Raw genomic sequence first — 25,985 nt, forward strand, 5'->3', positions numbered from 1 at the left:
TTTATAGTCATGAGTACTCAGGTAGATGGATAGCTTGGTTCTTGCATTAAAACATTGTAATAAATATTTTACGATGTGTTAATGGGGGATGTGAATGGCGAATTTCACTTGTGGAACCGGCTCTGCCAAAAAGTGGGCGGGCACTGTTGAGCTCTATTGACTTCCTCTGGTACCTACTCCTTTGCAGCAGTTTCCATTATTAAAATGTACAATTTAGGAATTATTTACCTGATCACTGATGGTCTTGTTTGCTTCTTTATGTCTTAAGAAGTCATATCTTCTAATTTTTATCTAATTCAGACCCAGCCAAAAACTGCTCACAGGACCTTTACACTTTTGGGGTAACAGATACAGTAGGCTTCTTGCCCCTGACCTAATGGAGTAGTAGAATTAACTCACAGTTGGCACAAAATAAAGCTTATATATATGAGTAAATGCACTTTAAACAATGGTGGTCATCCATTCTTTAAGAGATAATCTGTAGCGATGCACTGTATTATTGACATGATTTTAGTATCAGCAGATATCTGCTTAAAAAGGTAAGTTATAAGTATCAGCAGATATGAAGATTTCTGCTGAAACTGACTACTGGTATTTTGACCATAAAAATCTTCCTATATCAGCTGTGAATATTGGTGATACAAAATTATAAGTTAGTGGAGTTTAAGGCTGGATGAAAGAACTTGGCAGCTAAATTATCTTTATTAATTCATCATTACTCCCCATCCTTTAAAGTGTATTTTATAGAACAAAAAGCATTTTTTTTGTCATCCTCGAACTTTAACTTGTGTGTTTTAAGGACTGAAGTAATATGCCTGAACTATATTTAAATACCAGTATCAATATCAGTACTGGCTTAAATTAATATGTAAATATCGGATATCGGCCAAAATCCAACATAGTGCATCCATAATAATCTGTTAGATCTTATACTGCATCAGAGCTTGATATAATCAGCATATACATGATTTTCACTGTCTATGACTAATCATGCATACATTGCTTAAAATACATGTGCAGGTGCAGGGTCATGTGATGTAGCTTCCTGGGTCACAGCTCAGTGCATAAACAAAGACATGCCCAACACATGTGATACATGAATTGCACATACACTCAACTCTGCAACAGGACTCAAATATTACTAAAGACTTAGGGAACAATGCTCAATAACATGGCAGATAAATTCATTGACACCTCTTCAGATTAAAAGTTTGAGCTGTGCCAAAGTTTTAAAATAGACCTCTGCCTCTCTGACACACTTAGGGCGCCCCCTATGAAAGAATCTTGAAATAGCAGATGATGAACTTCTCTGTGATGGCACAGAAGATTAGATTTGATCCACATTGATAAAAGAGTTGTGCATTTTCTTATCTTTGATTAGATAATGCTATCTGTTAAATAATGTTAATTTTATTCACAGAATTCAGATCTAAAGTCCCTCTGCTTCATTTAAAAGTTTATCACTTCTATTATAAATGCTCTAACATTTCAAGATCGTTACAGTGGATGTTAGTCTTCTTGCCTGCTTAATCCCTGATATGTGGTCTAATGGTTTTATAGGAATAACGGAGATGAGACAATTCATCAGCAGACCACAAGCTATGCGGGGGTGTGACTAGTTCAGTCACTGGGGTCTATATATTGAGATGTTTTGTCCGGTGGCTTTATGTGAATGAGAGAGAAGCTGACCAGTGAAAAGTCACCACAGTAAAATAGTGCCTCACTTTGACACCATATGCCCTCAGACGCCACAATGGACTCCCGCTTTCGCGCACTTTGCATGACTTTTTTCCTCGCATCGTTCAGCCGGAGGTCAGGTGCAATCGGACCGGTTATCAAATGCGAGCCATGTGACGCTGGAGCGCGGCTTTTGTGCAAACCTTTGCCCAAGGACTGCGCAGAGAAAGTCCGCGAACCGGGCTGCGGCTGCTGCATGACTTGTGCTCTGAGTTTCGGCCAGCCGTGCGGCGTGTACACCGGGAGATGTGGCTCCGGGCTGACATGTCAGCATCAGCCCGGCGAGACGAAGCCTCTGCAGGCTCTGCTGGAGGGACGGGGGATCTGTGCAAACGCTACTACCAGACGATTCACCGCCAGACCAACACCTCCAGTCAATGAACTTCCAGGTAGTTCTTCTGCATGGATCTTGCCGGTCAGCATGCATTGCTCATTTTGGTATTTTATATTTGCTTGTCTGCCTACTTTTCTAAACGGCAGTCCATTTTTGATACCCACGTGTAATGCAAAAAGTAAGATCTGTTAAAAGTAAAGTAGTTGAAATTATCTTGAAGCTACAATCATCCTGTTGTTTCATTAAAAAATAACACCTCTTAATTTGTGGAAAGAGCAGGTGAACACCCTAACCTTCCTTAATCTGCATGTGAAGAATAGTTTTTTATTCATGGTTGTTTTGATTTCTACCTTGAGATAGTGTTATTTAACTCTCTAGTTCGACTCAAGGTTTTAGGTTGAAAAACACTGAGGCAAAGAATCTCCCAGATTTCCTCATATTCTTATTGATTAGACATAATAAGTGTTGAAGAGAAATAAATTCTTATCATTGGATGTATCCCAGTCATCTGTTTTGGCATAAACATGCTTTTAATTTTTAGCAGAGACTATTGAGACACAAGATGAGGAGAGGAATTCCACTGGCTCCAGCCCTCAAACATTGTACAGCACCCACAGACCCATGGGACCACTGAGACCTCCACTTCACCCCCTTTTCCCCTCTGCCAAGTCTGAAGTCCTTCGCCGGGAGCAGCAGAAGCGAACCCAGAGCTTTAAGATGGAAGAGCTACCGGGACCACTCATCACAGACCAGCTAAACTTCTCTCTGGAGAAAAAACAGGAGCCTGAGTATGTAAGTACTGCAACAAATATTTTTCAGCCTTCAGAGCAGTCTAGAGGAATGTTTTTCTCCTCTTCCTCTGTGTTTTGGTGTTTTTCTCCCCCTGCGGGTGATGAAATGTTTTGGGTAGTGGTGCTGACAGTTGGCAGGCATCGTGAGCAGTAGAATGGCATGGCAGCGAGCGGGTACGAGGGCCCTGCGGCTGACCTGGGTCAGGCGATTGTTTGGCCACAAGGCGTCCGCGTGCCGGGTGCAATGGGAGCCAGCGAATGATGGATTGGCTTGTGTGAGTGCCTGTTAGGAAGCCCTGTTGCTATTTTGATCGTCTTTTTGGCCAGAGAAGTGAGCACACACTAGTAATGGGCTTTGACTGGCTGCTTTGATTAGTGACTGGAGTAGCTGGACTTGAAGACAAGCCATTTGACTTTCTTTGAGTTCTCTGAATTCATCTATCCTCCATCCTTTGTGTAAAGTGAAAAAGTTGTAATACGCTTTGGCAAAGTGTTAAATGAATTCATTTGTCATCCATTATCTCTTATATTTCAGCAAGCATTGTTCAGGTAAAATTGCAGGGATGTGGATGATAATGTGAATCTGCTTTGTTTATGTCCACAAAAATAGAGAATTTCTGACAAAAAACATCACAAAATGAGGCAGCTTGTGCTTACAGTAGTTGCACTTTGGGTTTTTAGAAGGACAGTACAGAACTGTACACAGATTTACTTGGTTTGGTACACTAACTGGTTTTATACCCCCCCCCTCTGCAGGGCCCCTGTCGGAGAGAGATTGAGAGCATCCTCAGCAGCCTCAAACTTACAGACATTCTCAACCCCAGAGGTTTCCGGATACCAAACTGTGACAAGAAGGGCTTCTATAAGAAAAAGCAGGTAAAAACATCAAGTTTATAAGACTACTTGATTACAAAGTTCACAAATCTTTGAATGGCAGTAAAAGGAAACCCACATTTCCCTTTTCACATGCTGCATTAATAAGGATTCAATGTTGTAGCCTAGTGACTCAAGCTTTAGGGCTCCTGCAGCCCAATTACAGATTTGTAGCTGTCCTCCTGTATTCATTGGTAGTTATTAGAGCCTCATCATTGCACCACCACACCAGTGAGGTAGACCCTAGCCACTGGCGCTAGAGAAAGAACCACAGGGGCCAAACCCCAGTGGGGTTGACGGCTGGGACGATGGCCGTTTAACACGAACCCTCCCAGGGAGACAGACGTCAAGGTGGCCACCAGCACCCGATGCGCTCCCCCCATAATTGCTGGACTTTTGAGAAGCATGCACAAAAATAGAGCTGCAGCCATCCCTACGCTCACATGGTTCACCCACGAACTGGGTTGCACTAAATGAGTAGTTCTGACGCATTCATATGGAGGCACTTAGGGCTCCCGCGCCACTGCATCATCAAGGAAGCTTTTCTTATAACACAGCAGTCCCTCCTGCTTAATGTAGTGTTCTCCTTGACCTGCAATCATCTCCTAGCTAGGCTCACAATGCAAAGCCTATTGTCATTGTCTTTTTAGAAGAATTGACCTGGTGTCCTCACTGAGCCTTGAGGTGCCTTGGGATTTCCTGGTAGTTGTGGATGGTCAGTTTTAGTTGGACATTTGCATGATTTTAGTTGAAATCAGCTTGCATGACAGTCCAAATGATAACAGATCTCTTTTCCAAAGAAATACTCTGCAAAGATTTTGTATTGTAAACTGATGCTGGCTTACTCTGAGCTTTTTTAACAAAGCATTTGTGTTGCATTCAGAATATAAAACTCATCTCAATGCATTTATTGTCCAATATTTTGAAGATTCTAAATCAGATGATTAGCTGGATCTCTCTCCTCCTAACTTCCTGTGCAGCAGTGTGCTGACAGATGGCATCCTTCTCCATTTAAGCCCCTCAGTCAAACCCTGCCAAATATCGAGTAAAATAAGGATGTCTTCCTTCCTGATCAGCTTTGAATTTGCTGTGCACTAGCAGCAGCAGCAGCACAGTTTCTTTAGCCTTTGAAATGAATGGCTGCATGTTTTACTAGAGTGGAGGTTGACCTTTAGTAAAATTGGCAGTAAAATAACAGCCCTTGGGTAGCTCCACAGGCTCTGTAAGTCATTTGTAGTACCCGTAATTTGGAGCTGTGGGGTATAATCAGCAACAGATGATTCGTACTGGCCACCGGCTTCTGAAAATAGATCTTGGTTCTCAGTTGTTCACAAATGGGACTAAGCAAATATTTTACCAGGTTTCTGTTTACCTTAAAGGTCTCTACATGTGTGTGTAACAGGAGGTAGACCATAAAAGCAGCTCAAAATACCACAGTGTGCTGGATAACCAAGGCTAAGTCGACTCAGCACAATCCAACCGTTAATGCCTCTTAACTGTTGCTGCTCTACTTCATTGAGAAAAGTGCCTTGCTGCATATTCAACTAGATTTGCACATTAATCTGCCTACTTCCTACTTATTTTTTATCCCTCCCTTTAACTTGTCCCTTCATTCCTTTCTAGTGCCGTCCATCCAAAGGCAGAAAGCGAGGCTTCTGTTGGTGCGTGGACAAATACGGGCAGCCTTTGCCAGGTTTTGATGGGAAGGAGCGAGGAGACGCCCAGTACTACAACTCGGACAGCCAATAGGAGCAGAGCAGGATGGAGGGAGGGAGAGTGGGAGTGAGAGCAAGAAGATTTGTAAACAAATGGAGACACTGAGGATATTGGGAGAGAGGTCAAGAGATGGCTCAACCGATATATGGATGTTTGCTATTTCTATCTGTTGCCTGTGGGACCTTTTTCTGAGGCAGAGCAGAGGGAACAGAGGAAGAGTATCAGGAGGAAAAGCCTCCATGTCACAGATACAGTCTGTACTTTTCTGCCATGGATGGAGTCTTCATAAGCTGTTTGTCTCTGACCAAACCAAGACAACCTCTGAGTATTCACCGGAGGTGTTATTCTGAATGAGGCATTTGTATTTGTCACAAATGTTGATGAGAACACTATTCATTTTACGCACAATTAAATGGCATTGCACATGTGTACATGCTTGTGATGTGTAATCAAAATATGTATGCTTGTTATTTTGTAAGAAGACATTGTGTTTTGTCTCGACAAACATGAAATGTATGTAAGTCTAATATATGTTGGTAGTTCAGAGTAAGCCTGCAGTGCCTTACTATGAATTCTTATTACTATGAATTCCATTTTGGCCGGATACTTCCTGCTCCTCAGGGAGCTGGACAAGGCTGTGCAGCTACAGTGCATATTAAGATTTTTTTATGCTGGATCTCAAACCTCGGAAAAGAGACTTTTTTCTTTAATCTGTGCTGTGGTTAGTACTGTTTTGTTGTCAATTTGCATAAGCTGTTTTTGTGGGATAAAGGCCACACACCATTATCTCTGATCTCTGGGTAGCCAGTGAAATTTTCCTTCATTTGCCCATGTTTAAGTAATTATGCTGTTTGCATGTACAATGCAACCCTCAGAGGTCTATTTTTACTTAATAAAGGCAGCATAAAATTATCCAGGTATTGCATACTCTTTATTTTTATCTTTATCTTGCATTTTTGAGAAGGGTCTGGCTGCAGACCGTACATCTCAGAAAATAAAGACTCGATAAAAACGTTCAAAATAAAATCAGATTAAGCTTCCATTTAGAGTTAAGTGTAAGGATTAATGTAATGGTTAGGACACCAAAAGTTAAAAACCTGACCTGCAAAACCTGATAACACAAAGCTGAAACTCCCGGTGAAAAAGAAATCCAAACTTTGTGTCTCAACACACTAGATATGTTGGAATAATTTGTTGTAAACATATGAAAACACTAAGATCTGTCACTGAATTTTTGATTTAGACCATTAGAAAGTTCTTCACCTCTTTCCTGGCTTGGTTTTATTCAAGCAGGGCAAATATAGGAGCCCTTAACATAATCGGTCTTGATGGAGAATTAACACACTCCTCCCAACGCTACAACAAAATAAAATCACAGAGTAGATTATCTCAGTACAGTCTGTTGTTAGCCAATTTCTCTGCCTTACTTGAAAGTTCACAGCCAGCTACATGCTACGTTCCTATTTATTGTGAGGAATTTCCCATTCTATCAGCCACTGTGGCCTACAGGTCATTAAAAAAACAATTGAGGAGATTTGTGCCAGAAAACAGTAAATCTAATCTCCAACATTTGTTTCTGCTCTGGTACAGAGCCAGACAGCCCTGATCAAAAGCATTTTTTAGAATTTGAGATTTTCCCTAATGAGAAAATGTGGCCTTGGCTCATTCTCCCAACACACCCACACCATCCTAGAGCAGACATTACTGCCTCATTTTCATGACTTTGAAGCTTAATTTTATAAACTTAGAGATGTTTTTAATGACAGAAATTTCGCCTGCTGGTTCATAGCACAGTGGCCTTTCATACAACAAACTTAAAATGAAGATTTCTCGTAACTTTACAGGGACTTTAACAAAGCTAAAAAGTCTGCTTACAGGAGAAAAGCTCGTCCTACATGAAATCATTCTAGCGCAGCAAGCATGGCTCACGTAGCTCCATAAGCTACATAAGCTACATAGCGTATCTAAAGCTAAGCTCACAAAGCAACTATATAATCTACATAGGTACATTCTCTATGTAGCTACGTTAGCTTTTGCTTTGTTTGCTATAACTCACATTGCTAAAGCTCATGTTGCTAAATCTAACTTAAATACATCAACTTATGTAGTAACGTTAATTATGTAGCTAGCATAGTTATGGTAGCTGTAGCTTTGTTTTCTAAAGCTCACTTTGCTAACGTTCACATTGTTAAATCTAACTAAGCTACATTGGCCTATGTCATAATGTTAACTATGTAGCTGGCGTAGCTATGTTAGCTTTAGCTAAAGCCAACAATGCTAAAGCAAACTACCTCTAGAAAGGGTCTAATCATAATCTAAACCAAGATTTGACCTCTGAACTTCTCCTCAGATTTGTTAATGAAATGTTGCTAAGTATGTAATGTTTGCATTGTGATTATTTCATGAATGTAACTGCCAGAATTTGTTTATGAATAAAGTTGAATTAAAAATAAAAATCGAAAACATTGTACTGGAAAATTTCAGCACTTCCATTCTGAAATAGACAGCGTCTAAGAGTGGCCATCAGAGATAAATGGTCTGCAGCAGACTGTTTTGGGCATTTTTTTGCTTTGACTGTGTCTGAATTAATCTTAGGCAGTGAGAAAAAAAACATTGAAACATGTATCCAATGTGGTAACACTTTAATTGGATGCACATCCAGGGAATTATAAGAATATGTACATTGTTTCAACAAAACCAATAACAGAATAGCAGCAATCCTCTCAAACACTATTAACAATTTTATTGACTGCATAAGAGCTCAGCAGCAAACAATAGCATAAATATACAAATGAATCATAATAAATACTTGAATAAATGATGAAATAGACCAATAAAAGTTCTTATATGTTGCTGAGAAGAGCCCTCAGCAGTTTTGTGCTAAACAAGTAGACCTGTAGAGGTAGACAAATGCAGAAAAACCAATCCCAAACCCCATCGTGGCCTGGATGAATCTTGATATGTTTGTGCTTGGCCACTGTGCACATACTTGTGGCACTCTAAGTATTTCCCCAATACCCATTGAGGAAACGCCAATGGAGATACATTCAGACAATGTCAACATGTTGAATGAATGAGCGGCTGTGTTGTGTCTTGCTGCGAGCAGCTCCAGTTTTGAATGAATTAAAAAAAAAAACCTGATCCTGAAGACTCTGAAATGGATTTGGCAGAGCTGTGGATTTGTGGTTGTGAGCAGTGGAGTTATTCGGAAACACAAATGTATACAGTGTTGCCCTATTTACAATCAAAAAAAGAGGCAAACATATAAAATATCTAAAAATGACAAATGGTTAGTAGGAATATACAAGCACAGAATAAATAAGCCTTGATACATACATGTAAATAAAATGAGAGATTTTTCTCCCTCTGGAATAGGATATTAGTGTGAATGAAAGTGTTTTTGGAAAAAGCAGTCCACTTATCAGGTTGTTGCAAATAGACTTGAACTTTTACCTCATTTAAAGTCATGAAACCTGTTTGTTTTTGTCTAGATTTGTGTGTCTGTGTTTATTTATGAGTGATAAAAAAGTGTCTATCCTTCAGTGAGAAACTTCTTGATGACACTCTGAGTCATCAAGCAAGTCACTCGATCCTGGGATCCTCTTCCCATTCCAGGAAGAGACACACCAGCAACGGGCCGGCGGTCCAACCAGAGATGACTCACACTGTGAAAGATAAACAGGCATGGTTAACTGCAGGAATAAATCACCCGATGATTTAGGATGAATCTCCTTAAACAGGTGGACTAAATATGGAAGATCTGGACTTTCTCACCTGTTTGGCCTTGTAGAAGCCATACTTGTCACAGTTTGGAAGGTAGAAAGTTGTGAACTTCTCTCCTAGTTTCTGCTGAGAGCTGGCGATCATGTCAAGAGCTGCATGCAGTTCAATGTGACAGGGACCCTGAGAACCACAGACATGAAATCCATTATGCTTTCACCAAATATTTATGATTCCTTATTATCTTATAGGAATCTACATCTCCTCATAAGCAAGTGCGCCCTCTAGTGGAAGGAAGCCAGATCATTTTGAAGCACCCTCTTCAGTCAGCTTGAAGTTACCCTTACCTCTTGAACCAGTTCGTTACGGATGGCGTTGATCTTTGCCTTGATACTCTCTTGGCCTTCAGCTGTGTTTTGGTGATCAAGGGGAAGGTTGAGACTCAGTAGGTAGTGCAAGGAGCCTTGGTCAGAAGCTGTATCAGCTTCTTCTGTAACAGTTACAGAGAATTTAAACTTAATAAGGGACATTTTTCAAGTCAGCATTGCCTAATGTCTATCCCTTACCATATTTGTTGCTCTAAAATATTTACATTTAAAGAACTTAAAAGTAGAAAACATAAAAGACATGAAAGATAAAATAAAAAAAAACTTATGCTACCTTGACCCAAGTCTTCAGTGCAGACCCCCTGGCCTCTGGTCAGAGCATGGAGTGGTCTGGCCTCACCAGGCCTCGGAGTGCAGCGCAGACCCTCCCCACAGTGGGCTGTGTGAACCCCACAGGACGCTCCTTTCTCCAAAGCACAGGCCATACAGCAGCCACATCCAGGCTCCCTCAGCACCTGCCTGCAGTCTGCTGTGATGGCAGGACACTCGTTCAGTTTCTCTTGCGAGCACAGGGCACAGCGGATAGGCTCTGGTCCCAAAACCGGGGATGACCTCACCGCAGCTATGACAGCCACAGCTAGTGCTGCCACAAATCTCAGCTTCTCATGTAATCCAGCCATCTCAAGTAAACAAGTTCTTCTATCTGGATAGCTCAGCTCAAGTGTAGAGTAGTTTCTAAACTCCTTTCTCTGAAGCAGCAGTATTTATATAGAGATCCGGCCTCTTGAGGAGTTAATGATTGACACACTGACCACGAATAAAATTTTTTTTGACTAAGCAGCTGGAAACGGTGGATGACCCTGCTTGACGTGCGTAGATCCAGGTTCACGAGGTCTGTTGTCAATATTGACTTAGGAACATTAAAGTGATTGTACATCAAAACAACCCTGTTTTTGGACAACCAAATTACCAACCTCTGTCTTTACCTGAGGTTAGGAAAACAATCACACAGATGCTGCTTTTGGAAGAAATGTGTCAATAAAACAGTAATAGCTAACATCCGCAATAAGTAACAATTCATGAAGTTATAGCCTATGAGCTAATGACTGGTGAATATAAAAGCTCCATTGTTATTTTGTTAAGTAATGTTGACGGATTGTTTTCAAACTTAAACCCTGTTTGTCCTTGCAGTGTCTTTGCTGAAGGTTCCTCTTATCAGGCAGACAGAAAAACAAGATCATTCCCCTTTAGCATTGCATAACCCTAACATTATGGATCGCTCTGCCTGAATCATAACATGTTTGTCTGAAGAAAGGCGCTAGTAATTGGTTGTTTCTTTGGTGTAGTATTATGTAGTATAACTATATGTATGGCAAATGCCAGATACCTCTACTTACTAAATCTACACAATAACAGCACTCATGCAGTGTACTCTATGTGACCCCCAGCCTTTCATTTTGAAACTTTTTTTTTTTTAACAGAACAGGGATTTATAATACAACTAAAACGGGATCATGCTGAACAAGAAAAAAGATTACTTTGTACTCATGGACAGTCTAGTTCAACAGGATTGTTAATAGAGATGCTCCAATGCCATTTTTTCCTTCTGGGTACTGATTCCAATGAGCATTGGCTATCAGCCGATACCAAATACTGTTGGTGTTAACTTTCTGGATTGACTGTGCCGTGCCGTTGTTGACTGCCCATCATAACGAATTCTTGGGAACATGATATGGACGTTAGCACTTGAGCTAGCAGCAATGTATGATCAAAAATGGATTGTAAAAAACAGATTAAAAGATGTTTAATATCAGATCTACTGGTGTCAATCTTTAAAATCCCCAAGGGGCCCAAATTCCAGGCTTGGTTGAAAAGCTTCCTTATGGACAACAAAGGCATGGATAGCATCATTAGAATGGTGCAACGGCTAGCTTCAAGAGGAGAAAAAAAATAGTAAATAGTAATAACCTGTGTCACTTCTTGTTGTGTACAGCAACACTGGTCTGAAGTGATTCTACACAAAACTAACTATACTGTATAATGGGCCTGCCCCGTTTGTGATTTACTGATAATGTAAATGTATGCGGGTTGGATCAGTAGCATTGGTGCTAGCATTCATCCTGGCTAACAGCTGATAATAGTACTATTTGGGTTCTGATGTTCAAATTATTTAATTGTGCCACTTTTTTTTCCAACCACATTTTACCAGCTTTTCTTCCTATTTTTCCACCTTTCACCTATTTTTGCCATCTTTCACCAATTTTTAAGACTCTTTTGGTGCTTTCAACCCCATCTTGGCCACTTTTAATTAATTTTTGTCCATTATTTGCCAGTTTTAACCATATTTTTTGTTATCCTTTGCTATGTCTAACCAGCAACCCATTTTTGAAAACATGTTTTTCCGCCAGTTTTTCTGGCCATTCTTGCCCCATGCCCAAAGGTTTTGAATTCTTTTGCCACTTCTTTGCCATTTAGCAATTTTTGCCATTTCTTGCCATTTCTAACCAACATTGTAACTTACAACCCTGGTTTTTACCACCTTCAGCCATTTTAACCCATTTTGCCACCTTTTGTCATTTCATGCCATTTTCTAACTACTTTTCCCAGTTTTTCCTGTCAATGTTTGCCACATTTTTGCAATTTCAAACCAATTTTTGCCATCTTTCACCCATTTTTGCCACTTTTATCCAATTTTTGCCATCTTTTGATACTTTTTACTTGTATTTGCTACTTTTTATCATTTTTTGCATGTCCTGCCTTTTCTTGCCAAACTTGCTACTTTTGCCATTTCTTTTAACCACCTGTCACCATTTTTAACCTTTTTTGCCACCTTTTGCCATTTTAACCCATTTTTTGCCCCTTTTAACCAAATCTTTTCCCTATTTTTTTTTACCACTTTCCCCCCTTCTTTTTGTCATTTTTGCAAGTATCTAATTATTGATCCCCAAAGTTGTCTCACTTTCTTCTACACTATCCTAATAAAGGTCGCTCTATTTTTTTGAAAAGGGATTTACATCTTGAGAAGGGCTACATTGCATTACAACATAAATACATTAAATTCATTTTTGTTTCTCTGATAAGAGTGATTAGTCAGGTAAAAATGAAATATAGTTTTCACAGCCTAGCTATAAAAATGGACCATGACTTCGCTGACCTTGCTGACAGGGCCCTGGAAGGCTCTCCCCTTTATCCCCTCTTATGGGCAGCCTTGCTTGCCGATACAAATACCAGCACTTTCAGCAGTTATGGAAGTATTTCTGATACTTGTATTAGAATCAGACCAATACTAGTTATTAGCCATATATCTCTATTGTCATAGTAAAGGGTCCAGGCTGCGCCTGGCCAAATTGAGGCCTAAACAGACTCTGAAATGATACCCCAACCATGACAAGACTTGACAATACTAATACAAAATTCTCTTAAAATAACTATTAAAAAATAACTAAAAAAAATATTATTACAAGAATTATTAATACAAAGTCTTTGTAATTTAGCCTAAGTATAAAAATTATGTTTTAAATTTCCATCTGTCTTTTTTTTTTCAAAAAAGGTAATCACTGTGGGTTAATTATTTTCATTGTAACATTAATCCCACTTTATTAGCTATCTGTTTTTATGTGGGTCTTCTCTTCAAAATTAAACTAGCATAAACCAGCTCATCTTGCAGTTTATCATGGCACATGAAAAACATATTTTACTTTTAAAGAACAATATTCATAGAAGACATATTCATTAAACTAATAGAAATGATAGTCAGCATATGCAACTCTATAAGTAATGATTTTGCAGCTGAGTTCCCCAAAGTTCCTTTGTATCCACAAAGAAAAATGTCATAACCACATCTTACTGGTAACCAACAATGTGAAAACATAACCTCTTACCTATTGCCCCTCTAAAGTTCAATAAACTACTACTATCTTTGTGTGTGGGTGTACCTGTGTGACGATGTTTGAAGAGCATGCTTAGGCCACTCAAATAGTGTTTTACACAGACATTTAAATTAAAGAACACTGAGTTTGTGGTAAATATGTTGGGAAGTGTTTAAATAACTTCATGCTAAGTCTGTATTTAACAAAGTAGAAACTCATGTAGCATGACACCATATTGCTTCTTTAGTTGAAAGGCCTTTTATATTGTACTGGGACTTTTATTCCACGGCAGTGCCAGGCAAAATAATCCATGAAGAATTTGTTCTACGTTCAGAGCTCCACAAAGAGGTCATGTTAGCATGCCCAGCACCCTGTGAGGAGTTACTCAACTACTAGCTGGTACGTTGTTGCCTCCTCAATGTTGACCATCAGGTCCACCAGCCACTGAGGAAAGGTCTCCTGTTTGGAGATATTTTTATGGCATTTGTAAGAAAAACACTAAAATCAAATCTTTTTTATAAGTAACTTGAACTAAAACTTACAGTCACAGCTGCCTTCCTTGCTCTTTTGTTGACTCTCTTCCTCTGAGCTGCTGGAGGTTTGGGTTTTTTCCATTTCATCTTGGAGGCCTGAATTAAAAGATCAAAATCTCTTTTCCATGAGTTGTTTGTTGTCAAATTTATGATTTTTCATGAAACTTACCTTTATTTCAAGTTCACCATTGCTGGACCTCCTCTTATGTCTCTTATGTCTTCTTGGATCTCTGAAATTAATTTTTTCCTCCTGCTGATTGCTGGTAGATTGCATTTCTGAAAAACTTCCAGAACAGCTGAGAGAACGAGACAGTCGGTTAGGTCTCAGAGACCTCAGTGAAACAGCATGATCTTCATCCTCCTCACTCTGGACTTCTGCCATGGCCTCCTTTGTCTCCATGCCTTCTCTTATTTGAATGTCTTCTCTTGTTTTGCCTCCTTTGATTTCCTTCTCTGGCTCTGGCTCTTCCTGCATCGGATCCAGATGTTGGCTCTGAATCATCATGTTCTTTCACATACAGAGGGCCTAATTGACACAATTTTAGTTTTGACTAACTTCTTTACTAATAATTAATGAAAGCATCTGTTAAAAAGTGCATTTTAACTTACTTGTTGCTTTTGAATGTCCATGTAGCTTGCTGAAGTCCTGTGTGCTCTGATAGTAAATACTCTGCAGTATCAGGCAGTAATTAGTAGATTATTGAAATCAGGTGCTGAGGCTTAACTACACTGAGGTAACAGGTGGAGGTGGATGCCCTTTCTGACACATAAGGCTAACGCATCAATGTAGCCTGAGAAAAACAACAGATCTATAAATGAAATCTATTTTTTATTGTCACATATTGTTAAGCAACAGTACTTTAGTGGGACACCAACTTCAGGTACTAAGTTCAGTGTATCTGTCATGAGGAGTAGTGTCAGCCAGTCACCACAGCATTATGTAAGCTAACAAAAAAAGGATGTTGTCATCCAGAGCTTTTGGCGCTTGACCAACTCTAAAATAAGAGGTAAAGGATATTAAGGCCTCTTCCCAAATCCATCTGTGTTTTTTACTTTTATTCATCATATCTCTAAAATGTTAAATATTAAACACTGTCATATGATATGTCTTATGGATATAACCTTCTTGTTTTTTATGAAATTAGTCTGTATAGGAAATATAGCAAATTAACTGGACATGCTTACATTGTCAGAGTAAGAAACGATTTTTTAAAAAAGATTTATATTTGGGCTGTTTATGCCTTAACTGACAGAGGAGGACAACTGGAAACAGGGGTGAGAGAGCTGGGGAGAGACATGAGGTTTAGGTGTCACAAGCAGAATTCAAACCTGTGCCGACCTCTTACATGGGGCGTGCCTTAAACCACTTGGCCACCTGCGCCCCAGAAATGAGGATTTTAATGGAAATGATGGATGTGTTCTTCAAACATCTGCCATCAGAGAAAAACCCACATTTTGCAGCAATTACTGGCAGACCTATAGGCATTACAGCTATCAATTTTCCAAGGTAATCTAATGAGAGTTCACCTCATGCTTCCTGGAGCATCTCCCACAAGATGGTTTGGTTTGATGGAGTCTTCTTTTGTACCATACAGTTAAGCCGCTCCCACAACAGCTCAATAGGGTTCAGATCCAGAGACCGTGCTTGCCAATCCATTGAAGCCAGAATTCTGGCTGACTGCTTATTCTTTAAATATTGCAGACACATCTTGGAGGTGTGTTTTTGGTAATTATCCTGTTGTAGGATGAAAATGGCCCCAATCAAGTGCAGTCCACGGGGTATGGCATGGAAGTTGCAAAATCTTGTGATAGCTTTTCTTCCTCAAGGTCCCAGTCTGACCAAATCGACTAATTTACCACCTCCAAAGCACCATCCCGCTGCCTCCACCATACTTGACAGGTGGTTTTAAGCGTTGTTCTTGCATCTTTTCATATGTTCTGTGTCTCACAAATTGACAAAATTGATCTGAAGACCTCAAACTTGTACTCATCTGTCCACAACACCTTCCAGTCTTCCAGTGTCCAGTGTCTGTTCTTTTTTTGCCCGAATTACCAAATGAATGTGCCATAATTTTCTTCAGCTAACCAGAGAAAAAAACTGAGGTGGTTGTTTTTGGACCCAAGGGGAAATGTCTAAAAATCAGCATGCAGCTCCAGTCACTTCAGTTAAAAACCTCAGACCAGGCCAGAAATCTGGGTGTTGTCATGAATTCAGACCTGAATTTTAAAAACCACATAAAAACAATAACAAAGTCGGCTTATTAACACCTCAAGAATATTTCTAGGATTAAAGGACTAACGTTGCAGTGGGACCTTGAAAAACTTGTCCATGCATTTATCTTCAGTTAAGTTGATTTCTGTGACAGTATCTTTACTGGTCTGCCTAAAAAGTCAATCAGACAGCTGCAGCTGATTCAGAACGCTGCAGCTCGAGCCCTCACTAGACCAAGAGAGTGGACCATATCATTCCTGTTCTGAGGTCTCTACACTAGCTCCCTGTCTCTCAGAAAATAGACTTTAAGTTACACTATATTGCCAAAAGTATTCACTCACCCATCCAAATAATTGAAGTCAGGTGTTCCAATCACTTCCATGGCCACAGATGTATAAAATCAAGTACCTAGGCATGCAGACTGTTTCTACAACTTTGCCAAAGGAAGGGTCGCTCTCAGGAGCTCAGTGAATTCCAACGTGGTACTGTGATAGGATATCTGCAAACTTCATGTGGCCTTCCGATTAGCTCAAGAACAGTGCGTAGAGAGCTTTATGGAATGGGTTTCCACGGCCGAACAGCTGCTGACAAGCCATATATCACCAAGTGCAATGCAAAGCGTCGGATGCAGTGGTGTAAAGCACGCCACCACTGGACTCTAGAGCAGTGGAGATTCATTCTCTGGAGTGACGAATCGCGCTACTCCATCTGGCAATCTGATGGATGATTTTAGGTTTGGCGGTTGCCAGGAGAATGGTACTTGTCTGACTGCATTGTGCCAAGTGTAAAGTTTGGTGGAGGGGAGATTATGGTGTGGGGTTGTTTTCAGGAGCTGGGCTTGGCTCCTTAGTTCCAGTGAAAGGAACTAGCAGTTTTGGACAATTCCATGCTCCCAACTTTGTGGGAAAAGTCTGGGGATGGCCCCTTCCTGTTCCAACAACTGGGCACCAGTGCACAAAGCAAGGTCCATAAAGACATGGATGAGAGAGTTTGGTGTGGATGAACTTGACTGACTGACCTCAACCCGACAGAACACTTTTGGGATGAATTAGAGCAGATACTGAGAGCCAGGCCGGCATCAGTGTGTAACCTCACAAATGCACTTCTGGAAGAATGGTCAAAAATTCCCATAAACACACTCCTAACCTTGTGGAAAGCCTTCCCAGAAGAGTTGAAGCTGTTATAGCTACAAAGGGTGGACCAAAGTCACATTAAACCCTATGGATTAAGAATGGGATGTTACTTAAGTTCATATGCAAGTCAAGGCAGGTGAGCAAATACTTTTGGCAATATAATGGACTCCTGTTATCTTATAAAGCACTGAATGGTCTAGGCCCGAAATACATCAGAGACCTTCTAGTCCAGTATGAACTATCCAGACTGCTCAGGTCATCTGGTGCAGGTCTGCTCTGTATGCCTAGAGTCAGAACTAAACATGGAGAATCAGCGTTCAGTTTCTATGCACCATATATCTGGAACAAAATCCCAGAAAACATCAGGTCTGCAGAAAGTCTGAGCTCTTTTAAATCAAGGTTGAAGACACACCTGTACACCGCTACCTTTGACTAAAAAACGTTATCACTTTTCTGATTTTCTATTTTCACTCCAACCCTGCGCTGTAACTTTTACTTTAATGTCTGTGTTTTATCTTTTGTGGGTTTTATTTGCTGTTTTTAATCATCTTTTACATATTTCATTTAAAATGTTTCCATTGTGTTTCTTTGTTCCTTTGCCACTATATCTTAATGTCCTCTGTGAAGCACTTTGAATTGCCGTGTTGCTGAAATGCGCTATACAAATAAACTTGCCTTGCCTTCTCTGTCTTTTTTTTACTGGCCAGTCTGAGATACGGCTTTTTCTTGGCAATTCAAGCATTCTGAAGTTGCCTCTCCATTGTTGATGCTGATGCTGGTGTTTGATGGGTACTGTTTAGTGCAGCTGCCAGTTGAGGACCTATGAAGCATCTTTGTCTTAAACTACACCCTCAGATGTTTGTCTTCTTGCATAGTTGTGCATCGGGGGCCTCCCACTCCTTTTACTGTCCTTGTTAAAGCCAGTTTGCGCTGCTCTCTGAAGGGAGTAGTTAATAGCATAGTAGAGATTTGAAGTTTCCTCGCAATTTTCCACATTAAATAGCCTTCCTTTCTATGCACAACAATAGACAACAACAGAAGTTCTTTCTTTCTGGCCATCTGAGCCTGTAAACAACAACTGCTGATGCTGCAGATACTAAACTAACCTGAAAAAATGCCATGCTCCCTTTTTTCACTCTAAAATTCATCTGATTCATTTTAATTGTTTGTGAAATGGATAAAATTGGTTGTGAACTGCATCAAAATATGTTTCCCTTTGGAAAACAAAGAAATCTGCAAGTAATCCCAAACTTTTGAGCAGTAGTCTATATTGTAAATATATGACTATATACCTTCAAAAATTCTTCATTTTTTAGGGTGGCCCTAATACACTGTCATACATTATGTTTCTAAAAAAAAAAAGAATATTGTTCATCTTATTTTGAAGACGGGGCCCAGTACCCCCCCAGAGATCTGTGGCAACCCCCTTACGGGTGCCTGTTTGGGAACCAATGCTTTAGGCCCTATCAGACTACAGAGTGTTTTTTTTTTTCATTTATGATGGCACCATGCCAGACTATAGGCCTGTACTGGCCGACAATTTAGACTCACTACAATGGTCATCCTGACAAATCAGTGTATGCTGTCATTATAATGTTATCTACTGCTGAGTATCAGGGTGGCAGGTCAAGGAGTGTTAACAATTATGGACTCATTACTATGTATGAATTGGAGGACAGTGACTGACAATCCTTCAAAACAGTTTGAGATATGAATGTGATAATGTAAGCGAATGTATAGGGTCAGTGTCAGGATTTATGTAACTGACATCAGGTCAGGGTGTCAAACAAGATGCTAGAAAAAATCTAGTGTGCCAGTCTTGTCCAGTCCAGGCTTCCTGGGGGTGCTGTTAATTACATTGCTCTACAAGAGTATTTATTGTTACTGATGTTCATATTCTGACCCAACAATTAAAGACAGGCAGCAACAACAAAAAATCTGGCAAAACCTGTGCTGTCTGATCTAGCCATTATGGTCCCTTCGTTGCTTAATGTTATTGCCTGGAGTAGTTGAAATTAACCATGATAATTGAGGCTAACAGTTTCACTTCATAAGTCTTTACATGCATAGACTACAGTAATGACATTGTATTCAAATACATGTACTTTGATATGGATATGGAGTCAGCCTCCCTTTTGCAGCTATAACAACAGATTTTGGAGTGTTTCTGTGGGAGTTTGTGCCCATTCATTATTCATTATGTAGAGTATTTATGAGGTCATTCACTGATGTTGGATAAGAAGGCCTGGCTCACAATCTCCATTCCAGTTCATCCCAAAGAGGTCAGGCCTCTGTGCAGGCAAGTCAAGTTCTTCCATACCAAACTCATCAAACCATGTCTTTATAGTCCTTGCTTTGTGCACTGGGGTACAGTCATGCTGGAATATAAAAGGCCTTCTCCAAACTGCTGCCACAAAGTCAGAAGCACTGTCAAAATGTCTTGGTATGTTGAAGCATTAAGATTGCTCTTAACTGGAGATAAGGGGCCTAGTCCAAACCCTGACAAAATCAGCCCCATACCATTTTTCTACTGCTACCAAATGTCACAGTTGGCACAGTGCAGTCAGACAGGTGACGTTCTCCCGGCATCTGCCAAATCCAGGCTCGCCCATCTGACTGCCAAACAGAGAAGTGGGATTTGTCACATCTGATACTTGGCATTGAACGTGGTAATTTGGCCTTGGCCTTAACAGTCATTTACAGTTGCTGTTATTCCTAAATGCTTCAGATTTCAAATAATATCACTTACAGCTGACTATGGAATATTCATGGGGTGATGAATCTTCACAAAAGTCGTTTTATAACTAAAGTGGCATCCTACCACAGTACCACACATTAAGGCACTGAGCTCTTCAGAACGACCCATTTTGAATCCCCACTGTTTGCAAATGGAGACTGCATGGCTAGGTGCTTCATTTTATATGCATGTGGCAACCAGTCTGATTGAAACACCTGAATTCAATAATCAACAGGTGTGGCCAAATACTTCTGTCCATATAGTGTACATATCATAATTAGCCTCGAGTTATTCAGCACCATTTCATTCTAAGGGAAACTGTGCTGTGCTGACAAAGCTGTAACAAGCTCAGTGTTTGTTAGCTTAACTGTAGAACTGATTGAGCCAATCGTACACCAACACTGGGAAAACAAATCTGGCTCCCACCCAGTGTTTGGGACGTAGTGACATTAATCTGGCTATGGGAGTAAACTGAGCAGCAAAATAAACTATTTTAACATACTTTTTCCGTGAAGAGTTAAACTGTTATTTAAAAGGATGAGATTGTTTGAAAGTTCAGAAAGTCAATGAAACCTTTAAAGTGACTGACCTAATTCAAAAGAGGTCCAACTAATTGAAAACCTTGCAAAGCAGATGGAGATGCCCATTTCTGTGTTTCTCACTGGCAAATCCATCTTGCAAAGCTTCCATCTGAACTGTTTGGGCCCGGTTAGAAAGTGAGAGGACCAATCAGCGCTGAGGGGCAGTACTTTCTGGCACTGCGGAGTCGTGACGTAAGCAAGCAACAACAAGAGGCCGGTGCAATTATGGCAGAAGAGCTTAGCATAGATGCTGCTGAAGCACCAATTTTATCAGAACTTGATGACATTTCTTTGTTAAAAGAAGAACAAAGAACAGCAGTGAGTTGTTTTCTCTTTTCAAAAACGACAAAAGTCATGTACTGACATGTCTACAGTCGCCATGGTTCACGTTATTCCTCGGTAACTGTGCACACGCACCTTGGTCGCGGCTACGTCACATGTTCTTTTGCTCTGATTTCAGCCTGAAGATGTGACAGACAGAATGTTCATGCAATCACACTGAGTTTTTTCAAATCCTCTGCCCTTTCCCAAATGCTTAGTTTTGAAGGTTTTCCAGATTCATGTGTGAAACAAATCCATCTGGTGTGTCAGGTTAACTAATTGATGCTAGTAGTCTCTCAATTAGTGAAATGGGGATCACTTGAGTGCAGTGAATGTGTTTCAAGTGATTGTAGTATAAAGACACCTGTGTCTGGAAGGTCCAGTCACTGGACAATTGTATTCCTGGCTACCATTACACTATGAAAACAAAAGAACACTCCAAGCAACTCAGAGAATATGTTATTGAAAAGTATAAGTCAGGGGATGGTTACAAAAAAAATCCAAAGCAGTGAACATCCCCCAGAGTTCAGTTAAATTCTTCATCAAGAAACAGAGGGAAAATATCACATGTGTAACTCTGCTTAGACCAGGCCATCCTCACAAACTGAAGGACCGTGCAAAAATGAGACTAGTGAGAGAGGCCACTAAGACACCTATGACTACGCTAAAGGAGTTACAAGTTTAACAGCTGAAATGGAAGAGACTGCATACAACAACTGCTGCCTGGGTTTTTCACCGTCAAAGCACTATGGGAGAGTAGCAACATGAAAGCCACTGTTGAAGAAAACTCATGATAAATTTTGATTTGAGTTCACCAAAAGGCATGTGGGAAACTCCATGGTCAAGTGGAAGAAAGTTCTTTGGTCTGTTGAGACTAAAATGTTTTGGTGGACACCAAACATAGCCTCTGACTTTATAGTCATAGAAACAGTCTTACTCATTTGTTATTTTATACACCAATATTGTCTTTATTACAAAATATTCAAATAACCCAACTTTACACTGTACAAGATACAACATAATTTGCAGGTTTTGGCTATTTACAAAAAAGTATGATCTGCATATCAAAGTGAATATATCTAAAAAGGCAAGTTGCAATCACTGTAAGCTTATTAAGTAAGGCAAGAACTTGAAAAATGGTGAATTTACACTTTGCAGATAAAGCGAAAGTCCTATGATGCTAAAGACATAGGCTATAAAGATATCTGAAGCGCCTCACATCTCTGAGAGACAAGCTAAAGCTTACATTTCATGAGGAAATTTTAAAAAACAAAGCTCTGATTTAGGAAAGAAACTGCAGTATAATGATGAATGCCTGAAAGACAACAGTAGCCAGATGATGCACCAAAGCCTCTGCTGCCTCAATATTTGTCAATGTACATGGATTATTTGACAGGCGTTGGCTGAAGGACTAGGTTGTGCACTTGAAGAAGCTGTGTTTGTACTGTATGTGCTTAAGTCCGTTCTGTGCTGTCTTCTGTGTTGATGTAAACCTTTCTGTATTTCAGTTTGCACCTTAATTAAGACTGTGTTGGTCCTTTATGTGATGTTGATCATGCTCTCTCACTAGTCCAGTTTGGCATTAGATAATTCCACAGCAGCTCTACAGTTAAAATAAATTTTAAGGTCTAAACTCTGTCCCTTTTACTTACCATATCTGTTCAAAAACTGCAACCTTTTTCCTCTCTGCAGTGTAATGAGGCAACAAAAGCTGTAAGACTAAAGATCCAAAAAAAGCTCAAAACTTTGGTTTTCTTTCAACAGGAGTACCGTGACTATGGCTGTCAACTCTTGAAAAGTCATGCACTATCAACTGTAAATATTTCTTAAAAACGCCTGCTCCATCCAGTGAGCTCCGGATATAAAAAAGTATTTTGTGCTGTTTCGTTACAATTCAGAATTAACCATACATGCTTACACACTCACAAGTACACACATGCATGCTTACATACACCAACAAAATAAAAACACCATTTTATACTGGAAATAATGCAATGTATCCTTGGCATATTCAGAAAGACAGTGCAAAAGCGATAGCAAGATCAGTCTTTTTCTGGATATTAATTTCCCAAAAACCCTTGTACATTGAATATGTACTATATATAAAACAAAGATGCACATTACTGTATACCTGGATCTGTGGGAGCCCAGGAACACCACAAACTGTATCATCTGATATAAAGATGTTAAAAGATACTTCTAGATTCTGGGTGTCTCTTTTCATCTTCCTCAGAGCAGCTATGATTGTCTGCATCACCAAGTTATTTCACAGGTGTTCAAATCCTGAACCAGCATATTTAGGTTTTTACCAGTGGCAAAGATTTAAAGGAAATACCTGGACAGCCCTGTCTCCTCTAGGCCTCACACCAGAGGATTTCTTCCCTTTTATTTTCTGGAGCTGTTGGTCTCGTCCTTCCTACACTGACACATCTGCAACAGCTGCCACGGCCTCAATTTGAATCCCTGTAACCCCCGCATCCTCTTCCTCATCCTCTTCACCCACCGTGGGCACGAAGGATGAAGGCAGGCATGTTGCTTGGCTGTTGCTGCTGTTGGCTGTGTTCATCTGCATGCTGCTTCCCATGCTGGCATAAGCAGCTATGCTAGCGGCCGAGGAGACGCTCCCCAGTTTGGTCGGGACGCTGGTCTTGCCACAGGAATGGATCCGCCGCGCAAGACTGGCAGAACGCACCACTGAGGAAGTGGTTACAGTGCCCACGCCCTGAACCTTCCCCTCCAGAAAGTAGGTCAGCATTTCACCTTTGCCCTTGACGCTGACTTTGCCACGGCATACCAGGTCGTAGTTGGTATTCAGCAGGCGGTAGACCTCTTCAGTCACCTGTATCAAGAGCGAGGAAATATTTTTTGTAAAGGTGTAAACGGTGAGTTCCCTAACAAAACTCAGTGTAACATCTAATAAAAATCATTTTTACTGTTTGGTTGTTCGTAGTATGAAACACCAGATAGACTCACATACAGTAGATAGACATGCATTTGTCCAATGCATGGATATCTTGCACATCAATCTGTGCAACAGTCCATAGTCTGTGTTTTAGAAGGTCAGAACTTTTGAAAAAAATATTGAAGGGTGATTGGACGAACGCTATGGATGGAGATAGTTCATTTTTATTGATACTGATACCCTTATCAATACTCCTTATTGATCTGTATCCTTATTGATTCTACCATTGATACTTTTCTATGGTTTGGTGGAAAGACAAAATGATGACAATAAATTTACAATAGAACTTCACCTTACAAGGCTAACTGACCAGACTCCATCTCTGTCATCAGGCAAATCCATCTTGAAAAGCTCCAATCCATGATTTTCACCCTTCTGCCAACCTGCCTCAGCATGAGTTAGTGATCATTACAGGTGGGCGGTTGTAGTGTGGATCTGTATAACAATGGCAGCTTGTGGAGTCATTTGTTTGGATGCGGCTTTAGTGTGGCAGCAGTATTATCAGAACTGGCCCACATTTCTTTTTTAAAACAAAAGCAAAGAGTCATACTGTAGGCTCCACTTGGGGAATTCAACGTTTTTACTTTTCTCTCAATGTGCCTCGGCATACGTTTTATCCACACCATGCTGTATTAATGTATGTATGAATTTTTGTGTATTTAAAAAAAGAAAACAGAACGGGGTCTTTAGGGCACCTGGGTCACTTGGGTGACTGTGGCACAGAGTAAGATGTTTCATGGTCGGTAGTTTGTGGGTTTGATCTCTTGTCTTTTGTTTGGGTTTGTTGCTTTGTTCCTCTGTTTGCTTCTGTACATGTCAAAGCACTTTGTAAACCCATGTTTTTAAAAGTGCTATACAAACAAAGTTGTTATTATTACATATATATATATATATATATATATATATATAGTATCTGACTGATAGAACCCAGGTTGTTCAATTAGAAGGTGTTACCTCTAAGGTACTAAGAATTGAGAAGGGGTGCCTCAGGGGTCTGTACTGGGCCCCCTGTTGTTTACTGTAAAAATTGGCTTGGACAGAATGTTACCAATTCCTCGCTTCATTTTTATGCTGACAGTACTGTTATCTACAGCTGTGCACTTACGCCTGCACAACCTTTGCAAATCTTCAGCACGCTTTTGATCTAGTCAAAGATCAGCTTAGCCAGCTGCAGCTTGCCCTAAATGCAGATAAAACTAAACTCTTGTTCTTTACAGGGCTGGATTGGCTATATGGCATACCGGGCAAATGCCTGGTGGGCCAATGTACTGTGGGGACTGTATGATCTATTTCTTTTGTTTTTTTGCTAAGCACTAGCCCATAGAGTAGGGGCCAAGGAGCCCATTGGCTGTTTACTTTATATTGACAGTTTACTGGCCCAATCACCTGTCCTTAAGGTCAGTTTAACCTTTACATCCCCAAGAGCAGCTAAAAGAACACTGAATGGGAAAATTGCTACAAAGAACAATCAAGAAATTGAGCTGGTATCGTCCTTGAAATATCTAGGCGTTTTGCTTGATGAAAACTTGTCTTTTAAGGAGCACATTAAGTTTGTTGCAAAAAAGCTGAAAGTTTTACTTGGTTTTACTACTATGTTTTGTAGATAAATGCTTCTGCTCAGAGTCTTCATGTGTTGGACAATGTGTATCGTGGCGCTCTAAAATTTATCACTAACTGTGGATATTTTACTCACCACTTTACTTTCTATTCTAAGGTCAACTTGACTTCTTTGAGTACACATTGTCTTGGACATTGGTACATCTTCATTTATAAAACCATTCTTGTCAAAAACTTTGGATTACCTTTCCTCTCTTTTGATCTTGAAGGATGGATTGCTCAACCTGCTTCATTTGATTTTGTGGAGGTTGTCGTTCCCAAAGTCCAAACTGAGTTGGGAAAGCAGGCTTTCAGGTTTTCTGCTCCTTTTGCGTGGAACAGTCTGCAGACTGGATTTAAACTGCAGAACCTGGTGGCTCTGAATATTTTCAAACCTTTAGTGAAAACTCTTGAAACCAAACTGTCTGTATGCCTCTGTTTTAGCTGATGTTTATTACTGTATTTATTGTTTATTTTGAAATGTGCGAGTTTGAGTGTGTTTGATATTTGAAACTGTATTGCTGCCATTCTTGTCCAGGCCTCC

At 40.1% G+C, this 25,985-nt stretch overlaps 3 protein-coding genes across 5 annotated transcripts in view; 1 reads left to right on the plus strand and 2 right to left on the minus strand.

The window, feature by feature from the left end:
• Positions 1-1,735: 1,735 nt before the first annotated feature.
• On the plus strand, positions 1,736-6,340 carry LOC121520437 (insulin-like growth factor-binding protein 3). Of its 2 annotated transcripts, none has more exons than XM_041803885.1 (4): positions 1,736-2,126; positions 2,613-2,863; positions 3,619-3,738; positions 5,359-6,340. In XM_041803885.1, the coding sequence occupies exons 1-4, from the start codon at positions 1,736-1,738 to the stop codon at positions 5,482-5,484; spliced, it is 888 nt and encodes a 295-aa protein (XP_041659819.1). In that variant the 3' UTR covers positions 5,485-6,340. The 2 variants fall into 2 exon arrangements, with proteins under 2 accessions (XP_041659819.1, XP_041659820.1); XM_041803886.1 differs by having other exon boundaries at positions 1,754-2,126; positions 2,616-2,863.
• Positions 6,341-8,076: 1,736 nt separating this feature from the next.
• On the minus strand, positions 8,077-12,198 carry LOC121520356 (insulin-like growth factor-binding protein 1). The gene is made up of 4 exons (XM_041803756.1): positions 9,832-12,198; positions 9,519-9,661; positions 9,226-9,354; positions 8,077-9,116 (listed from the first exon to the last, which is right to left on the minus strand). The coding sequence occupies exons 1-4, from the start codon at positions 10,175-10,177 to the stop codon at positions 8,991-8,993; spliced, it is 744 nt and encodes a 247-aa protein (XP_041659690.1). The 5' UTR covers positions 10,178-12,198; the 3' UTR covers positions 8,077-8,990.
• Positions 12,199-21,895: 9,697 nt separating this feature from the next.
• The window catches only part of LOC121520404 (adenylate cyclase type 1-like), a 73,794-nt gene continuing 69,704 nt past the window's right edge, over positions 21,896-25,985 (minus strand). For both annotated transcript variants that reach the window (XM_041803834.1, XM_041803833.1), the window contains exon 20: positions 21,896-23,722. In XM_041803834.1, coding sequence (XP_041659768.1) covers positions 23,300-23,722 — 423 coding nt within the window. In that variant the 3' untranslated portion in view covers positions 21,896-23,299. The remainder of the gene's footprint in view (positions 23,723-25,985) is intronic.

This window comes from Cheilinus undulatus, linkage group 13 (genome assembly GCF_018320785.1).
Source record: "Cheilinus undulatus linkage group 13, ASM1832078v1, whole genome shotgun sequence".
In the NCBI taxonomy this organism is placed as follows: domain Eukaryota; kingdom Metazoa; phylum Chordata; class Actinopteri; order Labriformes; family Labridae; genus Cheilinus; species Cheilinus undulatus.

Excerpts from the sequence above, each read along its gene's own strand:
- LOC121520437 (XM_041803885.1), top strand. The coding sequence starts at position 1,736 with ATGCCCTCAGACGCCACAATGGACTCCCGCTTTCGCGCACTTTGCATG. Across the intron at positions 2,127-2,612 it reads TCCAGTCAATGAACTTCCAG|CAGAGACTATTGAGACACAA; the intron begins GTAGTTCTTCTG and ends TTTAATTTTTAG. Across the intron at positions 3,739-5,358 it reads GCTTCTATAAGAAAAAGCAG|TGCCGTCCATCCAAAGGCAG; the intron begins GTAAAAACATCA and ends ATTCCTTTCTAG.
- LOC121520356 (XM_041803756.1), bottom strand. The coding sequence starts at position 10,177 with ATGGCTGGATTACATGAGAAGCTGAGATTTGTGGCAGCACTAGCTGTG. Across the intron at positions 9,662-9,831 it reads CACTGAAGACTTGGGTCAAG|AAGAAGCTGATACAGCTTCT; the intron begins GTAGCATAAGTT and ends TAACTGTTACAG. Across the intron at positions 9,117-9,225 it reads GCTTCTACAAGGCCAAACAG|TGTGAGTCATCTCTGGTTGG; the intron begins GTGAGAAAGTCC and ends TATCTTTCACAG.